General features: G+C 31.7%; 2 protein-coding genes across 2 annotated transcripts; both read left to right on the forward strand.

The window, feature by feature from the left end:
• Nucleotides 1-2,067: 2,067 nt before the first annotated feature.
• On the forward strand, nucleotides 2,068-10,204 carry LOC106674138 (peroxiredoxin-5, mitochondrial). Its single transcript, XM_014406674.2, has 4 exons — nucleotides 2,068-2,255; nucleotides 6,355-6,489; nucleotides 6,607-6,738; nucleotides 9,759-10,204. The coding sequence occupies exons 1-4, from the start codon at nucleotides 2,160-2,162 to the stop codon at nucleotides 9,951-9,953; spliced, it is 558 nt and encodes a 185-aa protein (XP_014262160.1). The 5' UTR covers nucleotides 2,068-2,159; the 3' UTR covers nucleotides 9,954-10,204.
• A 2,559-nt stretch (nucleotides 10,205-12,763) lies between these two features.
• Nucleotides 12,764-20,548, forward strand: LOC106674154 (bacchus). Its single transcript, XM_014406717.1, has 3 exons — nucleotides 12,764-13,284; nucleotides 14,426-14,573; nucleotides 19,464-20,548. Exons 1-3 carry the CDS (start codon nucleotides 13,177-13,179, stop codon nucleotides 19,502-19,504), a joined length of 297 nt encoding a protein of 98 aa, XP_014262203.1. The 5' UTR covers nucleotides 12,764-13,176; the 3' UTR covers nucleotides 19,505-20,548.
• Nucleotides 20,549-20,768: the final 220 nt, after the last annotated feature.

Here is a 20,768-nt window from a genome sequence, read left to right on the forward strand (position 1 = left end):
AGAATCTTTCATCACACAATGGATCCAAAAGCAAAAGGAGAAATGCTAAGCTTATGATAAAACAACCCTCACCAAAACTGGCACACTCCATTAAAAAGGGCTAAACAGAGGAGTGATAGAATTATATACCGGTAACTGGCGTCTGAGAAAACATCTATACAACATGAGAATGCTCAATGATGACCCAGTTTGTAGATTATGCAATAAGGAGGAAAAAACAGCCACCCATATCAACTTCGAATGCTAAGCAATCGCTCAATGGAAACATAGCCTGGGATGCGTAGGAAAACCGAAGAAAAGGACAGGAAAACCATTGTAGTAGTCTGACCTAATACTATTAAGAAGAGAAGGATCGATTCAATCGAACTGAACTGTGGAAGTAAGAAAAATACAGTAAACCAGAAGGCTGCCGAATATATCTCATACTTGAAATTGCTAGCAAAAACCCACCTTACATAACCCACCGTACTTCCAAAACTGCTGTACTAACTTCGATTCCGAAGCAACCGCTTACAGAAGACATAATGTGAGATTCAAAGAAAACCCAGTGTGGTGACCACCTGCTCTCTGAATCACCATCATTTCAGGAATGGCCTCACTGATCACTCTCCACTCTGCAGCAATCAGAGAGGAGCAATTCCGTATAAAGCAGGAGTACTGACCCGCTAACTAGAGACTGGTCTCCCGAAGAGGTCTCAGCATTCACTAATACAGCAAAGGAGACGAACTACCACTATCTAGTATCAACCTGGACAAGCCGACACCAGCTCAACAGCAAGGGCTCTCTAAGCATCAGCCTCGTTTTAGCCTCCTCAAAAGCCCACGAGTCTACCGACTCATTATGTCTGGCCCCGGACTTCATCCAACGGTTCTCTCGGTCATGGACCTCTATGGTATGATATGGTAATAAGGATACTAGGAAGCGGAGTTTGTGCTCCCCAGGCCCTGCAGCCTTCTGGCTTATTTTGCCTTCCTAGTTCCTCAGTTCAGTGCAATAGATTCAATCCTTCTCCTTAGAAGTATCAGGCCATTGACTGCTACAATTTGATTATGTTAAATCTCCGTTCAGCTGTTGCTTCGCATTCGAAGATGATATGGGTGGCTGTTTCCTCATCCTCATTACATAATCTGCAGATGGAATCATCGTTGAATATGTCCATGTTGTATAAATGTTATTGGACCTTAACATCGGCTTTACATTTCTCAACACCGGCCATCGTCAAGGCCACCAAAACTTCTAGTCATTAAACCTAGGATAAGGAATTGTCAATGAGCTATAAATTCTTAGGAGGAGTCGATTGCATTGAACTAAGCAATTAGGAAAGTACAAACCAGAAAGCTCTAGGGGAACAAAAACCCACTTCCTAGTACTATCATCATCTCCTCGTTTTGATCTACACAGTTTTTAGTTTTGATTGTCATCGCATCCCCGTAGACTGAGTTCTTCCTTCTTTTTAAAACAATAGATGCTATTCACAGTAAGTTGTTTTCAACGGATTTCGAGCTTATAGCTCATCATCAGGTTGAAGGAGTTCTAGACGAACTCTAGAAATCTCGTTCTAGTAGAACTTCAACGTGATGATGAGCTATAAGCTCGAAATCTGTTAAAAACAACTTAGTGTAAGTAGGAACTATCTTTTTAAAAAGATGGAACACCTCCCTCTACCATTCATCATTTTTATGAGTTCTTCCTTGTACTTATAGGATTTTTACAATTCGAATGTCGATATTCTTGTGTAATATCGTTTGGATGATTACGTTATTCTTTACATATTCAAATGCCGTTTTTAAGTCGATAAATAGGAGACACAATAGGATCTTTGGCTTTCCTTATTTGTTGAGACTAAAGTTGTCAATAAGGAACATCATCCTCAAACTCTTTTGTATGCGACTCGAGGACAGAGAATTGGAATATTCATAAATCCGTTTCACAAAAAATGAAAATGAAAAGCCCCTTTTATACAGAATGTCTCCTAGGATTGAGGGGTCTTATTTTTATTTTAATTTTTCAGGGTAGGCGAAACAAAATTAAAAAGGCACGATGCCATACGCGTGGTCGGTGCCTGGCTTTTTCTCAAGGCCGCCGCCGCATCGCAGAGGCGGCACAGCGGTCGGCCTTTCTGGAATCGAAGAAGGGTCGGAATTGAAGTCGAACCGCTATGCATTCCGTCGCCAGCCGCTGTTCGCTGAGGTCTTTCCGTTCTTTCTCTAACAGTTTCACTAAATTTCACACCACCCCCGCTGCCATGGCTCAGGTACGACTAGCTTTTCCTCTCACTTTTAATCCTATTTTTATCACCGTCTGCATTTCTAGCACTGATTTTTTTTACTCAGAAGGTTATGTAGGACCTATCCAGGTTTTATAACCTAAAGCCTGCTCTTACCAGAAATATTTTGTCACTTTTTTTTCGATTTTGTTTTTCCTTCTATTTCCAGACCATTTTTATTTTACTTTTTTCGAGTGAAAAGTCCGATTCCCGGACGTGTTTACGCAAATCGACCACCATTCCTTTCGTCCACGTTCACCCTTCTGCGCCACAATTTTCCTGAGAATCTTCCAAATTCTATGGCCTTTTGAAATGTTTATCCATTTTATAATAATAATAAAGCCATTAAATAAATAAAAACCATTAAAACAACAAAGTCCTTGATCCCTCCTACTTCTTTCCTACATGTACTCCCAAGAATTCCAAGGACCTACGCTCAGGAATATATTTTTAAAAAAAGTGTTATCTTTTATCCACTAATTAAATTATGTAACATATTTATTACATAAAAATAACAATTTGGTATATTAACTAAATAAAAGACAAATCAGGATTGTAAGTTCTTGTATATTATCAACTCTGCAAGGTCTGTAAGGAAACTTAAGAAAGCTTTTTATATGGAAGAAATCAATTGCCTAGATCACGCTTTCCAAGATTTTTGTATATAAAAAAATATATATATAAAATACAAAGTTCTGAAAAGAGATGATGTAACACTATTATTTCTACAGATCATTTTTTCTTTAATTTGCACTTGAAACCCAGGTTTGTTAGTAGTACAGATGTAACGCTATTATTAATTCAAATTATTATTTTTCTTTAATTTATATTTTAGGACCAAGGTTTGTTCGTAGTTCAGATGTACGCTATTATTTCTACAGATTAGTTTTTTCTTTAATTTGTACTTTGGGACCAAGATTGGTTCATAGATCTGATGTAACATTATTTCTATAGATCATTTTTTTTCTTTAATTTGTATTTTGAGACCAAGATTTGTTCATAAATCTGATGTAATACTATTATTTCTACAGATCATTTTATTCTTTAATTTGTATTTTGAGACCAAGATTTGTTAATTTGTTCATAGTTCTTATTTAACGCTATTATTTCTACAGATTGTTTTTTCTTTAATTTGCTTTTTGAGACCAAGATTTGTTCATAGGTCTGATGTAACACTATTATTTTTACAAATCATTTTTTTCTTCTTTAATTTCTGCTTTGAGACCAAGAATTGTTCATAGTTCAGAATATTGTTATTTCTAGACCTTTTCCCTTCAGTTTATATTTCGAGACCAAAATTTGCTTTAAGTTCATATGTAAAGCTATTATTTCTAGTCAATTTTTTTTTTTTTTTTTTTTTAATTCGTACTTTGATTCTAAATATATATTCATATTTCACGTCATGTATTTAAAGGTATTTTTTATGATTTATTTATCTAACAGAGAAATAACCGCCTGGGGGTAAATTACATGTAAATGCACATTTTATTTCATAATCTTTTGATCCATTGGGTCAAATGAAAAAGAAAATTTGACATTGAAATATCTAACTCTAAAATTATCTCATATTTTCTTTATGGATTTCTATTCATCCATGGACCCTGGTTTTATTTTTATTAAAAAATTGGAGTACTTTATTTATTTATTTGTAATTGTAAAGAATGCATTGGCTGATTCCAATATTCTCTCATCCGCTGACAGGGTTTTGGCCTGCATTCATTATAATTAAATGAAAAATTAAAGTACTGGATTTTAATAAAAAATAACACTTATTTAATTCAGGTTTTAGGTTTTTAAGTATATTTTTGGTGTGTTTACCAATAAAACATTTATCCTTAAAAAGATGGATTTTGTTCACATTTTTATTTGAAAGAATGGTCAAACGGTAAGACATGATTTATAATCTCCCCTCCAATCTAATTGAACTATTTTTCTCCAATTTTTAGTCTGAATAAATAAACAAATATTTTCCCCATTAATTCTTCTCTTGTTGGTTTAATGTTATTCCTTGTCTACTTTACTGTCTTCTGTGTGTTAAACAAACAAGAAATCCTCCAGTGTTTCAGACGGTAACACAGGGATAACGCACTGATTTTGTTGTTACACCTTGTATTGTGGATTGTGGTGTGTTGGCATTTTTTTTTTTTTTTTAAGGTTTACTGGTAAATAAATCCACCCTTTTTTTCCTGAAATATCTTTTTTTTACCCCTTTATTATAATTTGTTGATATACTTCGAATTCATAAAACAATTAGAGTAAAAGATGGCTTTGGGTAAAATTGATCTTGTTTCTTACACATCCTTCTTTTGAAGATATCAAGAATGCATCTTTTTATTGCTCTAATTTCCTAAGAGGGTGTTTCTGTTATTTTTATGCATGCTTCAACTTTTTGGAAAATTTTAAAACAAATTTCTTCCTCATCGTTTTGCGACTTTGTTGCAATAGAGACAACAAACGCAAAAATTGTTTTATGTGAACTCAAGAGATTTTTTTTTAACAAATTTTTTTCAGCTGTTATTTTCACAAAATCGTCAGCCATTGTTTATAAAATGATTTTTCCCTATGATTATCATGATGAGATTATATGTAGTTTTTAATTATTTAAAAAAATTAAACATCCTATTGATTCTTAATTTATTTTTATTTTATTTTATTTTTTCTAATAAAACGTATGAATCTTCAAACTGTGCAGTTATTTTTGTTATTCCCCTTGAAGAATTAACAAAAGAATAATATTCCATACACGTGTAAAAATTTACCTTATGATTATTTATTGACAAATTGTTTTTTATTTAATAAAAATTTTGTAATTAAAAAAAAAATTATATATCGTCAAATTGACATGTTTTTAAAGCATTGAATGTATGTTATTGTTTTCTTAGATTATTTTAACATATTATATATGTAATAAATTTCGTTCTGTTTATGTAAAAAATTGTAACTCGGACTGTCATGCCCGGATCTTTATAAAAAAAATATATATTTTAAAAAAATAAATAAATTATAGTTGTTTTGAAAACAAACTGTGTCTTTTTTGAATTTAAAACCTCTGGAGAGTTGTGAAAAATTGTACTTCTTTATATATAATAATCTGAAGGGACATTTTTCATCGGCACAACCTTAATTCGACTTTCGCACATTTTAACATGTGCGAAATCGAATAAATGTTGATATTTGGAGATTTTTATTTACGGACATGAAATATAATGCGGCTGGTCCAAAAGGGAATTTTTTATTTTATTTTTCATAATGAAAAATATGGTGTTTGCAAAAAATAAAGTGAATTTATGTTGTAAGTAACAACTTCAAAATAATAATATAAAAAAAATCTACGTCCAATTAGAATCTTTTTCGAAAGATGTGCAACTTTATAGAGGAAAATAAAAACCCATCAAAAACTTTACGCACAAGTAAAAAATTTAAACTTCCAACAGAAATAGCAAAAATATATCTACGTAATACTGAAATTGTTAATTTGTTGGCTTTCATTGTTTTTTGTTCTGTAATGGATAAGTTTGGAAGACTTCATTATGAGCGTTGTTTCACATTGGCTTTCAGGAATCAATGGAATAGTGGTAAGACTTAATTTCCACATCCACAAACGCTTTCATGTGGAAACGATATTAATTAATGTTTTTCTTATATGGTTACACCATTCATTTTTATTGGTGTAAAATTCCATTTGGAGAAAAAAACTATAACGAATGTTTGTTACAAATACAGGATTTTCTGACTGTGGTAATAACTATGGAGTAAATCCTTTCTTTTTTCCCTTATTGTCCAAGTTTAAAAAATATATATATTTTATATGCTTTATATTTGTATGATAAACAGTAATAAAATCAACAAAATCTGTCATTTGTACTTTGTGTTGGTTTTGTTTTTTGTTTTGTAAAACATTTTCTATATGAGTGCTTTTGTCACCTTGTGAATTATTGCTTCTCATGTCAAATTATTTCCACCGAGAAACTTTCCCATGTTATCACGAATTGTGATCAGACACAATCCTTTATCCATTGATACACATGCAGCCGATCATCGCGGGAAAATTTGAATGATTTAAATGTTTTTCCTTGTATTTTTAAAGGTTGGGGACCAAGTTCCTGATGTTGTCTTGTTTGAAGATACTCCAGCTGGAAAAGTTAATATGAAGGAGTTGTGCGCAAACAAAAAAGTTGTCGTTTTTGCCGTCCCCGGAGCATTTACACCCGGATGCTCAAAGGTATTCAATTTGGGATGTATTAATGAAACTAATATAGAATTAACACTTTCGTTGATGATTTTCGTCTAGCTTGATGTCAACTTCTCTATTATTTTTTTTTTCCAATTTTTGTTACAGACTCATCTCCCTGGTTATGTAAAAGACGCTGAAGCATTGAAATCAAAAGGAGTTGGAGAAGTAGTTTGTGTTTCAGTTAACGATCCATTCGTTATGGCTGCTTGGGGCTTAGAGCATAAAGCTAAAGGAAAGGTATAAAACCTCATATTTTCATTTTATCTGTAAAAATAAGGCATAGACATCAGAGTAAGTATTTCTAAAGCTTATTAAAATATAATTGAAGGTTTTTAATGAAAATATTTATTTGGATCCAAATGTTTTGACAAGGTTGATCCGATGTAATGTCTTCAGGTTATTTTTTTTCCAGCTGCTGCTAGGAAGTTAAATAATTAAAGAATTATTTTGTTGTGTAATTGTTCTTGCTTGTTTCCCAATATTCTTTTACAGGTCTACAGGCTTTTGAGGGAAAGGTAATTAATTGAAGATAAAGTCTTAATAGCTATTCTTTTTATTTTATTTTTAATTGTAATTTTAACTTAAAATTTCATTTTTCCCAGAAATAAAAATTTTCCCATGGCTTACCTTTTACCGTTTTTTATTTTGTAATATTTTTAATATTGTAAATCCCCCGAATTTTGTGCAGATTTGTAAAGATGGATGATTATTATAAATTGCATTACTTTTGTTTTGCAATAAATTTTATCACCAGTACAGATGTATGTTGATTGTAATTTAGGGAAGTTGTAAAAATCATTGCTTCGCTAAACTTTTTTTTGTAGTTGCGTCTTGTGATTTGTAAAAAAAAGTGTTATTCCTTTTTTTTAGTATTATTTTAATTTAACCATTCTGTTATTTGAATATTTAAACATTTTTATTACTTCTCTGTTGTTTATAAATAAAAAGAAAACTTGAAGTATTGATTTTCCCAACTTTCCACCTTGATAAAAACCTAGCCGATTCTGAAACGTTTGAGCAGACATTCACATGGACCTTGTTCACACCGAAGACTTACATCTTGAAGAAGTGTATTGTAAAAATTGTTCAAATAAAATCTCCCTTTGAAACCTGATATTGCTGATTTGTTCATTCAAGCCTTTATGAACAATCTATTGGCAAAGAACAGTTGGCATCGAAATAATATATTTTCTTTAAACCTTCAATTAAATTTTTTTTACAATCATTTTATACTAGATTTTTAAATAATAAGAATGCAGCTAATTTAGTACACTTTTGAAGAAAATGCAATTTTGGCGCTTTCGTATTTTATAATCGCATCAATTTTGAATCACAGTTTTACATTGCTATTTAATGACCAGTAGATGTAATTTAATATTTTTTATTCATTAGGAATTTCAGTAATTATAAGTACTTTATAGTTCATTTGACAATTTTCAGACGTTAAATTGAATAATTACATAATGTAAACAATTTGGGGTAAATAAAAATTGAGGTAAGTATGTGGAGTTGGAACTGGGTTTCAAGAAAATAACGATCAGTCTGAAAAATTTCTGATATTTTCTGTATTGATTATTTTGGAATGCCCAATAAAATCTAGTTCTCTAATATTACAAAATAAGTTGTTTGATGACGAAAAAAAGATTACAAAATCGTTGAATAGCAAAATTAAATTAATTATTTTGATTGACCTGTTTTATCTTTATTTGTCTTCTACAGAGAGAGAAAAGTTAGGCTAATAAGCTTAATTTGCCAAATCAAATGTTTTAATGACTTCTAAAAAAAAAGTTTTGACTTTTATATCTGACTTAAAATAAATAACAAGAGAATACCTAAAAATATTTGATTAACTTTTCCCCTGTTATTATTATTTTTAAAAGCTTATCACAACATTCATGCAAGAATTTTCCCTAGTAAAAAAATATGTTCTCTACTTCTTGAAACCATTATAATCCTTGTGTCTTAAAATTTGTATTGCAGTTTGTTTAATTTTTTTTATTCACTCATAAAACAATAGTTGTAGTGCAGTTGATAGTGATAAAAAAAAATTTAAATCGTGGATAACAATTTGTACAATGTAAATTGTGTGAAAACAGTTGATAAGCGGAGGATGTATCGCTTATTTATCATAAGATAACATTCTAAAAAAAAAAATTTTTTTTCAAGAAAGAATAATCTGCTTACTGCATGTTTAAAATATAAATGTTAATGAAAATAATTTATTGGGATTAGTAAATAATCAATGATTCGTAGTAGATATAAAAGATGAATAGTTGGCTTAAAGCAAAAACACAACATAAATGTTATGTACCTTTATACCGTGTTTCTAATCCTTCCACACTCCTTAGGTTAAAAATATTTAAAAAAATCAATTTCGTCCTTTCCAGAACCAACTTGCCTAGTGAGTTAATTTTTTTTAAATTGATTTCTTTGATGAAAATAAAATTGAGTCAAAATTTCATTATTGCTTCTTTTTTTCTTAAAACCATAGTTTTAAGTTTATATCTCTCCCGGTGGTCATTACATAGCCCAAGTCCTGGGTGTATCGTGCTCTACATGGTCGTAGAGCTACCATGGTCTATAGCTTAGAGCCACCAGAAGTCTATTGCGATCTGGACAACTTTGAAGGCTGGAGATTGTTTTATTGCTCTTGTTGCACTACAGCTTCCTTGATAGATAGTTCAAATCCAAACTGTCTAGAATGTAAGGATAAGCTCTAAAATAGTCATCAGAAGGCTTCATGAAAATACCTTTGTCGTAGTAGTACTGCGAGCTAGTCGAAAGGCGATTTGAGAATCAGCATCTCGCTCGGACACTTGAAGAATGGGGGGGGGCTAACTTCTTTTCATATGATTGCTCATTTGATTTTTCGCAAAAATATAAATTGTTATATTTTAATGTATCACTAAATGATAGTGTTTTGGCGAATTTTCTTTCAAACCGTAACAATTAAGATTATTAAAACTCATGCATTTCTGGTCCTGTTTTAGTTAAAATAAGTTGTAATTAATAAAATTAAAATAAATTTAGTTTGAAATAATTAAAATACAAGGGTCCAGTTTTTGCCTTTGAGTTAATAACAGCAGGTTTGAACTTGATTTTTTTTTTTTTTTTTTTTTTTAACAGCAAATGATTGTGCTAAATAAATTTTTCCCATTTTATCTCTTATCTATGAGTTTTTGTCTCTTAATCTAAATTTACACGAGGGAGGGAGATATAATTATTACTGTCCGTGTAAACAAACATTTATTTTTCAGGTCAGGCTCTTGGCTGACCCTGCTGCGGCATTCACGAAGGCGATGGGCCTGGAGATCAATTTGCCACCGCTCGGAGGGCTCAGATCCAAACGGTATTCCATGGTTGTCGATGACGGGACCATCAAGGCGCTCAACGTCGAACCAGATGGAACAGGGTTGACCTGCTCTTTATCAAATAACCTTACTCTAGTTTGAATCACACTAGTCTGGGAGAAATTTTTAACGAGGGAAATAAATTGTTATTGTAGAAAAGAAATAAGAATAAAACAGATATTCACTCCTTGTTAGTCAATAAAAAGTATATTTTTTTAATATCCAAAGGTCTAAAAATGTTCTGATCCATCTAAATACTTCTGAATAAGCTTTGACATATCTCATTATTAAATTAAATTGTGGTTAGTATTAGTAGCACAAAAGGTGAAGAATAAATTTGCTTTTTATCCTGACCAATCTTTTTTTTTNCCAGTTTTTTATATATATATATATATTAAATGCAGTTTAAATTGACAGCTATCAATAAATTGTTGCGAATTTCAAAAATTGTTTGTACAATTTACATTTGAAGCACTTTCTGTAGAAATAATACGGGCTAATATTGTCGTTTTGTTCATTCTGTTGTAACACAACCGTAATAATTTTACTGAAGTTGTCAAATTAAATTAAAATAATTGACAAACCATCATCATTAACGCAAGATAAATCAGCCTATTTAACACTTGTTATTACAATTGTCAGACAGTAATTGCATCTTATGAGAGAATATTTAATATAAAATCAAACGTAAGCATAACAAAGCTATCTATATGAAAAGACCAAATTAGTTGTACAACCGCTACAATTAATAATAATCAAATTTGGTTCAAATTTTAATTAATGGTTTTTTTGATCTGACACAAAATCAGTTCTGTAGCATAAACTTTTCTGAAATTGTGTACAACTGAAAAGAATTAAAGTATAAGAATAACAAAACTATAAATTTAAATTTATTTCGTTTATTATAATACATTTAGATAACTATTTTAATAAATTATGTATTTGTTTTTTGTTAGTAATAGAAGAAAATTGTGCTTATGACCAATAAATACACAAATTATCACCATTAACATCATTGTAATAAACCATCGATGTAACTCTTTATTGTAAGACAATGTTATTGCATGTTACAAAAAAATATAAAATTGATTGTAAGCTTTAGGTACACAAATTATCACCATTAACGTCATTGTAATAAACTCTATTGTAAGACTAATTTTATTGCACGTTGCAAAAATATATATAAAATTGAATGTAAGCTTAGCACGTATATTTAAAAATAAAAAGCCAAGTGTGGTGGTAAACAATAATTTTGTCAGATGTGAAAAAGAAATCAAATCTTGAATCATATATTTTAGAAAAAAATGTTAGTTTAAAAAGTCTTTCTTATACTTTGAACTATTTATTTTATATTATTCCTTATAAGATTTAAACAACAGATATTGTCTCGAATTGTTAATTAATTGTTTATCTTGTAGAGAGAAAAAAATTAATAATTTTCATTTTGTGTAAGACAAAAAAATATATATCTATTGCAAGATTAGCATGTATAAAAAAAAGAAAAATGTGCAATTATGGTAAATGGTAATTTTGTCAAATTTGAGAGACTAATAATTAAACCTGCAGCATATGCTTTACAAAAAAATGTAAGATTGAAAATAGTTCTTTTACTTCGTAATATTGAATTCATATAAGATTTAAACAACAGATATTTTCACTAATTATTGCTTGTCTTGTAAAAAAAATCTAAGCCTAATGTAATATTAAAAAAAAGGCTTAATTGTGGTAAATAATTTTGTCAAATGTTAAAAAAAAATCAAATCTGCAGCATACTTGTCAAAACTTATAAGATTGAAAATATTTAATCACAATTCGTTGTAAGATCTGAACAATGGATATTTCCTCAAATTATTAATTAATTGTTTATCTTGTAGAGGAAAAAAATCTAACTATTGATTTGGTATGACAAAAATATATAAAATTTTATGTAATTGTAGTAAATAATTTTGTTGAATGTGACAAAAAATCAATCTGCAAGGTACTTGTCAAAACTTTTAAGAATGAAAAGTATTTACTCAAAATTTATTGTGTTCGTTATGGGATTTTAAAAACAGATATTTTCTCAAACTGTTAATTAATTGGTTATCTCATAGAAAAAATCTAAGACCTTGTTGATTCAATATAACAAAAATATATAAAATTATATGTATTATTAAACAAAAAAATAGTCATGTGGCAAATAATTTAGTCAAATGTGAAAAAATATCAAATCTGCAACATACTTGTCAAAACTTTTAAGTTTAAAAAGTATTTAATCGAAATTTATTGGATTCGTTATAAAATTTAAACAACAAATATTTTCTGAAATTGTTTATTTTGAAAAAAAATTTAATGTTTAATTTGCAAGAATTATCAATCTAATCATTAAGTATATAAGAAAGTTTTGCATAATATCAGTTTATATAATTGTGAAAAAAATTGTATTTTTGTTTATTGATTTTAGTTTTAGACTGTTAAAAAAAAGTTTAGTTAGATTTAATATTACAAATTTGGACAGAATGTTTCGAAATTTTGTGTATCATTGTTTTTGTGATGTTATATTGTAATGTTAAGCTTGTTTGGGGGAATGTAATGCTGAGAAACCGTAATAAAAATCGTTTTATGGCAATCATAAGAAAGAGGAGAAAATGTGGTTTTGTAAGTTTTGATTTTTGATAGTGATAATTTAAAAAAAAATTCTATGTGAAGCGAGTTTTTCTCGATGGAAAATGAAGAAGGAGATGAAAAGATGAAAATAATAATTGAATAAGGAGTAGGCCGGCCGGGGTTTTGGGGTTTCGACCAACGGAACCGTGGTAAGCCCGTAAGGGCCGATGTCGGGCTTTGGTGGGGGCTCTGGCCAGGGTTTGAGCGGCAAGCCGTAGCGCGGGTCAGCGCTGAAGTCGCGGCAAAATAGCCTCGAACCCGGTGCCAGAACGGCGTTTGTACTCTCGAACCCCTCGGGTCGCCAAAATCCCGGCTCGTTTTGTACGACAATTCCTCCGTTTCGAGTCGCTTTTTTACTTCTGGACTTTCTAATTTTCGTTTTTCGACCAAATTCTTCGATCCGCCGGATTTGAGACGGGCCGGTTTACCGTGTCGGAGGCAGCCGGTTTTTTCGCTTTATCGAACCCAACTCTCGCGCCATCTACGTTTTGAACAAAGAAGGGAGTCGTGTGTCTTGCAGACTTGCAGTGCGTTAGTCGGAGAGTGAATCCCGAACGTTTTACCCCTTATAAATAACTTCAGTAGATCTCCAGAAAAAAGAAAAGAGGCCCGCTTCTTTTTATTTTATTTTCAGTCAGGAACGACGTCTTTTTTAATTCCCCCCAAATATTAATTGAAGATGAGTTCGAAAGAAAACAACTCGGAAGTAGCCGTGGAGAAGGCGACGCCGGAAAACAACGACAAAGCGGGCACAGACGGAGTAAAAGGGACCAAAAGGCCCGCTGAGGTGAGTGGAAAATTATTTTCGACAGATATGACCCGAGGGACTCGAGAGCCGCGGTGGCCGACGCGGCCCGCTTTCGTCCATGTGACGCGAGCACGCGGCCGGCCGAGACGCCGCCGGCACCGCTCGAGAAAAGACGCCGGCATCTCTCGAGAGTCGGCTTCGCGCTTTTTTCCCGTTATTTATTCCGTAAACACTTAGGTGACATGTTGTTATGAATATGGCGTCCCCCCTTTGCCCGGGGCCCGCCAGCGAGGCTATTGTCCTTGATTTCAAGTTGGCCGATTCCGTAAGCGCGTACCCAAGCGAGGCTAGGTGAATCAATAGGCCGGCTTCCGAGTCTTTTTTACCCTCAGTTTTCAAATATTAACTTTCTTTTTAAATAATCGACTTTAATAAAAAAAAAACTAAATTTAATTAAAAAACAAAAAAATAATTCTAAACTTTTTTGTAAATAATAACCATTCAAGTAATAAGTTAAACAAAAAACACTTTTTTTCCCAAACAATTTTAATTCAAAAATTAAATCTTTAATATAATTAATTAGGAATGCTCTAGTTATAATGAACTTAGTTATTTTCAGCTGTCTTTTCTTCAGCTGAAATTTTGTTATTTAACGATTTTACAGCCTTTGTCATGATTTTTTCTCCTCGGATTTTTTTCTCCAATAATGGAAATTTTCCAAAACGCTTATAAATGCAACAGGTCTATTTATTTTATCATATATATATATATATTTTTTTTTTAAGTAAGCCCCGTTTTTACTCGATAACTTGTTGAAGTTGAACGGATTTTAATTAATATTGCTTATAAACACGCAACCCTATGTGCGTCTTATACTTTTCAATATAAACCCTTTTTGTTTTTGTTTTATCAGTTTTCCATTTTCCGGTATAGGAAAAAATTTGTAAATTTTTTTAAAGGAAGAAAGATGGCTAGGGTTTTTTTATTATCCGTATTTCATGCAGTTTTAGCGGAACGGCGGCCGGTGGGGGAGTTGGGTAGTGGGGCCGTCGGTTTCCCCTCCAGCGGCGCTCCGCCCACCGGCCGGCGTCCTTTTTCCATCTCGACCCGACTTCCTTTTTATTTCTTTTTAAAACTTTTCTCGCTCATTTTTCCATTTTTCTCTTTTGATTATCCCCAGGACAAGAGCGAGGACGTGAAGAAGGCGAAGAAGGAGGAGGAGAACGGAGAGGGCGAAGTCATCGAGGAGATCCTCGACGAAGAAGAAGAAGAAGAGGTCGAAGGCGAGGAAGATGAGATGGATCGACTGAGCGAAGCAGACGAATTAGGTGATTTCTCCTATTCCTAATATTTTTACCTTTTTATTATTTTTTCACACAAAACCGTACTTTTATTATTTGTTCATTTATTTTTCAAATATACCATAAAAAGAATGACAAAAAAATACACATATAAGACTCAACACGACACGCAAGAATGGCACAATTACACAGAAGACAAACACTTTGAGCCCTGAAGATGATCTCAATAAAGATCGAAACTTTGGCACGATAAAGAAAAGTTTTTCTGAAACCTACATCACACCAGACCGCATCTCACGATTTCTAAATAATTATCGATTAACAGTCACTAATCACCACACATTTACACATATAAAGTTAAAACCCAAAAGTCAGAGCAATTGAGCACTTAAAACCTAACTTCAAATTAATAATTAAAATTTTTATCTTTTTTGCTTAGATTATATTTATTTTTTGTCTTATTTACAAGGTAAATCAATTATCAAAGATTGAATCAATCATGATCAGTTGGAACTAAAGAATTGATGACCTTTGATGTTAGGAGTCCCACCAAAAAAGCACCAAAATGAATAGAACTATTATTTTTCTCTGAACCGGGGATGGTATTAATTTTTTATATACTAAACCGTATTTATATTTATTTTTTAGCTTGTTTAGAAGGTTTAATCGATGAAAACATCAAATTGAAATGGTAATATTATTTTTTCTCGTCGATAAACAAGGGATTTTTTTATTTTAGATCAGTATAGTTAATATTTCTCGGCCTTGCGGATAAGCCTTTCACGCTAGTAAATTTAAAAAAAAAATCAATCGTGATCAGTTGGAACTAGAAGATTGATGACCTTTGGTGGTGGGAGTCCCACCAAAAAATCGCGAGAGAGAGAGAGAGAGAAATCAATAGAACCTTTATTTTTCTCTGAACCGGGGATGGTATTAATTTTTTATGTACTAAATCGTATTTATATTTAATTTTGAGCTAGTTTAGAAGTTTAATCGATAAAAACAACAAATTGAAATTCTCCTCGATAAAAAAAGGGATTTTTTTTAGATCAGTATAGTTAATATTTGTCGGCCTTGAGGATAAGACATTCACGCTAATAAATACACACTGTCGCAGAGTAGTCGTTATTCCTCGGGGATGAACACGACCATTTACGCTATAAATTAAATACATGACAAATCATTGACAGCTGCCCTAGAGTACTCTATCATTCTTCGGGTTAATCTGTTTAAATTGTTGGCCTAATTAAATTTTACAAGGGGATTCTAATGGTGTATCTATCCAATCTAGACCTTATTAATATTTTTGTCTCATTTAAAAAGTAACAATAAAAAAAAATATAAAAACATAAACAAGTATGTGCCTTTTGAAATGAAGCATTTGGGCTGGAATAGGCTCGAATTTACAAAAAAAAAGTGTGTGTGTGTGTGTGTGGCATGACTCAAAGAGAACCGAAACTTGTTAAATACACAAAAAACTGATTTTTCTTCTCTATCCGATTTCTCCTCTAGGAATCAACAAAAATAAGGCAAAAAGCCAACAAAAAAAAAAAAAAATACTACACATACAATTTTGTAAAAAATGTGGATTTTGAAATAAAGTCAACTGTCTAATCTAGAGGTGCTGGTAAGGGTTATTTGTGTGGCCTAGAACGTTCCAGCAGCTTGTTTCCCCCCTTTCTCAATTCATTTTTAATTCTTGTGAATAACAAGATATATTTATTCTCTTTATTATTGATAATACAATTAGTGTAGATTAGGCAGAAAGGAATATTTATTTGAATATGTAATATTTAAAAAATACATATTTTTATGTGACTTAGAACATTCCAACACAATGTTGCCTCCCTGTCTCACGACCTGTCTTTTAATTCTTGTGAATTAAAAGTTAAACACTTTTTATTATCGATAATATAATTAGGATTAATTATGTAAATTGACCAAAGGGGGGGACTTGTGAATTCTTGGACCTTGTCCATTTATAACAGTAAACAGCTTACATATTTAAATCATGCTACACTAAAACAAATTTCATGTATTTAGATGAATATGTAACAATTTTGTATGCAATAACCAGCATAGAATTTTTTTTTTCGTCGAACCTCATTTTATACTTGATTGAATTTGGAAATTGAAAGAAGAGCCATATGGTAGTTTTTGTTTTTTTAGTTATTAATTTATTAAAAAGGTGATTTTACCTTATAAAAGCTATATAAAATTCTAATAAAAAACAAATCCCCTTGAGGTTTTTTTTTATATGTATAGATTATATTTTTCCACTTGTTTGATAACTTTCGTGCTGTGGTTGATAGAAAGCCGTGACTAATTATTTCAATCTGGTGGCAGGGGAAGAAGAAAAAGAGATCTTGTATACTAGATAAAATTTAATGCATTAGATAACGTGCGGTCGGGGCCACGTGGTTTCCACTGAGGATTGCGATAATGCCTTGGTGAAAGGGGGGATGAAAAAACGAAGAACGTTTTACGCCCAGTGGAATTTATTTAGAATCCAGAGGAAAAACTGTCATTTATGGTTATCGCTTTTTGATCGAGTGTGGAAATTTCAATGGGGAAAAGACTCGATATATTATTATTATTATTTATTTATTTATTTTTTTTTTTTCAATTTCAAGGAAAATTCTTTCATTAAACTTAAAAATTAATTGATATAATGGCGGAAAGGTTAAACTTTTTTTTCGTTATAGGAATTTGAAATAAAAATTGTGGTTTTTATGGTGTGCTGGGTTAAAACCAATGTTTTTTTATTCCAACATAAGGCGGCTAGCCCTATAGGAGAGGGCAACGCGCATGGCCCATTTAACAACGTGATGGAGGGGCAGAAACAACGCCGAATCCATGTTTGCCCTCTCTTTAAATATCAATTTTCCGTCCTGGCTCTATAAATCCTTTATTCTCGTTAAGACAGGACTTTTAATTCGGAAATTTCCTTTAGGACACATTCAAGTAAAAACTTTTGTCGATGTGTAAAAAGCGTGGCTCCATCAGTCAAGGTGTCCGATGTTTTTTATTGACTGGGGGGGGAACCTAACAAATGTTCGCGCTAATTGGCAACTTGGTTTTGCCAGTTGAAGCCCAAAACTTGGGGGTCTACTTCTTTATATTTAAATTTTTAACATGCCGCAATTCTCTATGCCGGCTCAGGTTTATTTTTAAATAAAATAATTGTCCATGAACCGTTCTGCATACTTGAAATTCGTTTCTAAACTCAGGAATCCTTTTTGGCATGGAAGGACAAGTTTTTTTTAGTACTCAACAAACTTCACCAGGTTATTGTCTAAGCCAAAGCTTACTATTCTTGAAAATTTCCACCACCATCGGGGGGGGGGCGTGATACGGTTTTACCTCGCCGACCTTATTCGATATCTGTGGGTGGTTTTACTGTTAAATGTCATTAAAGAGATGTGGACGGCTTTTTTAACATGTGGTTTGTTACAACCTTTATAAATAAAGTCAAAATTACACCACTTGTATAGCCACATTATATTTTATTTTTCGATCTGAAGCGATCTTGATGATTTTTTACTTGAAAACCCTGAAGGAAAAAATAGAGCAGGAGGGCGAAACAATAGGAATTTCAATAAAAAAAAATTTAGGGTTGCAAATTGACGTTTTATGGTTTCACTATTGTTCTAATTTCTGGTTAGCCTAAATGGTTGAAATTGTTAGGTTTTCCTCTTCAAACCACAAACAGCAGATAATAATTTCAATTTGTTTAAAAATTGTTTGTACGTTTGCCATTTAAAAAAAATTTGCTGAAAGATGGCACAACAGACTTTATGGCTTTAACTTTTTATGTATATAATTTCTAGTTAGCATAAAAGCTTGACACTGTCAGGTTTTTTCTTGCCAATCACAAACTATATAACGGTTTTAATTTTGTCTAAAATTGTTCTTACATTTGCCTAAAAAAAAGTACTCGATGGCACTACAGATGTTTTATGGCTTCAGTTGTTTTTATAATTTTTATTTAACATGAACCCTTGAAATTGTCAGGTTTTCGCCTTGCAAACCTCAAATTACCGATAGTGGTTTTTGTTTGTTTAAAATTGTTCTTTACCGCACAAAAAAATCGAAAATTGATATATATTGTGCTGGATGGATGGCATAACAGACATTTTATGTCCTCGCTCTTGTTTTTTATAATTTCCGTTAGCCCTAAAAATTGTCAGGTTAAGCACAAAGTACATAATGGTTTTAATTTATTCGTAGAAATGATGAATGGTGGAGTGAGTGCGGTGTTCAATCCTTTTAAAAAGATAGTTCCTACTCGCACGTTTCAACGATCCTGATTTCGAGCTTTTAGCTCATCATCAGGTTGTAGAACTTAACCTGATGATGAGCTAAAAGCTCGAAATCCGGTTCGTTGAAAAACAACTTCTTGTGAGTTAAGAACTATCTTTTTAAATTTTAAGATTTAATTTATTCGTCATAAAAAATTTAAAATTTTTATACATTGTGCTGAATGATGGCAAAGTATTTGGTGTTATCGAGGTTGTAAGTAAATTTGAGGAGGCACTTGTCCGTAGAGCTTGAACGATTTTTGTTCACAGCAGTTTAAAAAAAGTAACATTTCTTGCTTTTATAAGGATTTGAAATATTTTATATAAAGAAAAAAGGAAAATAGTTTTTTTCTGAGAAAAAAGCTTAAATTTTACAGCAGCTAAGAGATTACGTGGAGTTTTTTTAAATTTTGTGTTACTTATAAAATAATGGAAATAAATATTTTAATTAAATAAAAAATTACCGAAGCAATAATGTGCTTAGTGAGTTTTACCACCCCCTTTTTCTTCACCCCCAAAAGGGCGCTTCTCATCGTCAATACGGTCGCTCCCCACCAATCTCTTCACTCCCATGCAATTAATCTCGTTTATGTATATTTTTTTCTCTTTTTTTCAGATGACGAGGAGGAGGACGTGGACGATGAGGAATCCGCGTAATGTCAACGAGAGTGAGAGATAAATGAGAGTGAGTGAGAGTGGTTTTGGGCCCGTGATCGGTTACCCAGCGATAACGGACAATTTGCTGTGTACCCCATCACCTGGTATCCAAACTTCAACACCGCAATACACACAAGTTTTTATTTAATAATACGAACACTTTGTTTTCCTTTTGTTTTTTTAAAAAAATGGATAAAAGAAAACTCAAAACGCCCTGCGACCCTAGGCGTTGTTTTCTTTGTAACTTTGTATAAAAATATATAAAAAAAAATTAAAAAAGAAAAAAAATAGTTTATAAGAATTTAAGGTATTCTCTCTGGTTAATAATATATAGAATGGAATTGATATGACCATGTATTAATTAAAATGAACTGTACAAATATTTAAATGAATTTTACTATTAAGTATGGTTTTTTATTTTTTGTTTTAATTATTTTTCTTTTTTTTTATAATTTTAATTCTTTTGTCGTCCGCATGTTGTGGATTACTTGGACTAAAAATAAGACTTAGATTGATCTGGTGATGAGTGCTACTTAAATATAAAAATCAAACCTGAAACATTTTGGTTTAGAATAAAAAGGAAATCAGACACTAAAATGAATATTAAATTCATATATTTTAAGACCAAGGAATTTCACAACTGTTGACTCTTAGAATGTCAAAAAAAAAACTCATTCCATAGAAAGAAAAATTTTGTAAAAATCTTTTTTTTTAAATACCCAATGTTAATAAAAAAAAAAAGCGTTGTTTCATGCTTAGATGATCAAATTTCATATAAAAGGCAGGTCCATAAGTACAAGAAAAGTTGTAGCATATAAACTTGTAATTGGAGTGACTAAAGTGGATTAGTTTTTAGTTAAAATTTTGTGGTTGTATTATTAATTCTCATATCTTGAAAATTCCCATCCATATTTTCCGATTGAAAAGAAGAAAAAAAGAGAAAGAATTATCCCTCGCTGTCCTCTTTTCTTTCGTTTACTGGCTTTGTTATATTGCATTTATATTGAATAAAATAAACCGGGAGTCAAGAAGACAGTGATTGTATAATTTGTATATTTTTCGTTTTTCCGTCCAAATCGATTTTCTCTCCCTCCGACATACCGGTCCCAAACCCTCCCCTTTCGCTCTTCCCCACTGCCTTATCACCTGCTCTCTCCGACAGTAAACCAACCCTCTTTCATTTGCTGTGCTTGATCCAACTTTTTGTCATTTTGTGTGGATCCAGTGTTGAAAACGAGGTTTTTTTACTTGTTGGTCTTGTTTT

This window comes from Cimex lectularius, unplaced genomic scaffold, assembly GCF_000648675.2.
Source record: "Cimex lectularius strain Harlan isolate CLEC.00 unplaced genomic scaffold, Clec_2.1 scaffold210, whole genome shotgun sequence".
Taxonomy (NCBI): domain Eukaryota; kingdom Metazoa; phylum Arthropoda; class Insecta; order Hemiptera; family Cimicidae; genus Cimex; species Cimex lectularius.